Source organism: Penaeus monodon, chromosome 25, assembly GCF_015228065.2.
Source record: "Penaeus monodon isolate SGIC_2016 chromosome 25, NSTDA_Pmon_1, whole genome shotgun sequence".
NCBI lineage: Eukaryota > Metazoa > Arthropoda > Malacostraca > Decapoda > Penaeidae > Penaeus > Penaeus monodon.
The window spans coordinates 35,583,021-35,584,057 of NC_051410.1; the positions used below are offsets into that span (position 1 = coordinate 35,583,021).

A 1,037-nucleotide genomic window follows, 5' to 3' on the forward strand; every position below is an offset into this window, starting at 1 on the left:
AGCATTTTATAAACTACAGTTTTATATTAAGTAGCAATCACAGATTCTCAATGACAGTTATATAGCCAGTTACTGATAAAGAAAGAAAAGAGATAGGAAGGGATTAGATGTAAGGAGACAAACAAGTAAACATAGAAACTAATAAATAGAAAGGTTAAGTGAGAAACTGACTGACTGGCATCTCTGCATTTCTCTTTGTTGCAAGGGACACTGCAGTACAGGTATGATCAATCTTTCACCAAACATCCTTCCCTTTATAACATCACGAGTTCAGATGCACTATACAACCAACGGCTTCCTCTATTCCTTGCAACAATATATTTCCTGGCACAATTATCACTCTTACGCAAAAAAAAAAAGTTAATGTAAAAATGTATCTAATCAAGCAGTTATGCTTTACTTGCTTTTCGTCAGTTATTATTAATATTCTTAAAAATTGAAGCTTTCACTACGTTGCTCATTTAGTGCTCAACCCCTGCCTCTTTCTATAGGGTACCCTGGTAGGCCTGTGGTCCTGGCTGCCACAGTCATCCCTAGCAATCACCTATGCGTATAAGTGTAGGCAATATTTAGCGTACTCTAACTGTGTTTATTGTTAGATGTTAGATTCTTAGTCGCCTCATTCCGGTTGAGTGTCTTGCTAACACGTACTCTATAGGCTTCTTAGCTCTCGGAGTCAAAGTCTGACATTTCTGTAGCTATGTGTTACTAATATAATTATCTCAAATCTCGTACTCCTCCCCCTGCTTAGTTCTCGGTACCAAATGTAATCATCATGTACACTGATTCCTTTTCCTATTCATTCTCTCCTCTCCTTATGGAATTAAAACCTGTATTCATCGTCTTCATCCATCTATTGTCCACTTTAGATTTCATACCCATCGGCCTAGCAGGTTCGTCCTCTTGTTAATAGTGATACCAAAATGCGATACATTGGCCTCGTAATCTATAAACTACCAAACGACTTCCCTTTACAATGTGGTCGGGTGAATGAGAGCTTTGCAGTTAAAGTTCAGGGCTTCTATGTTATCCTCAAT

The 1,037-nt window shown here is 38.0% G+C and overlaps 1 protein-coding gene across 1 annotated transcript in view; it reads right to left on the reverse strand.

Annotated features, from left to right (window-relative positions):
* LOC119589377 (protein SPT2 homolog) overlaps positions 1–1,037 on the reverse strand; it is a 14,245-nt gene that overhangs the window by 4,106 nt on the left and 9,102 nt on the right. The window contains exon 4 of the mRNA XM_037937994.1: positions 497–544. Within this exon, the coding sequence (XP_037793922.1) occupies positions 497–544 (48 nt within the window). The remainder of the gene's footprint in view (positions 1–496; positions 545–1,037) is intronic.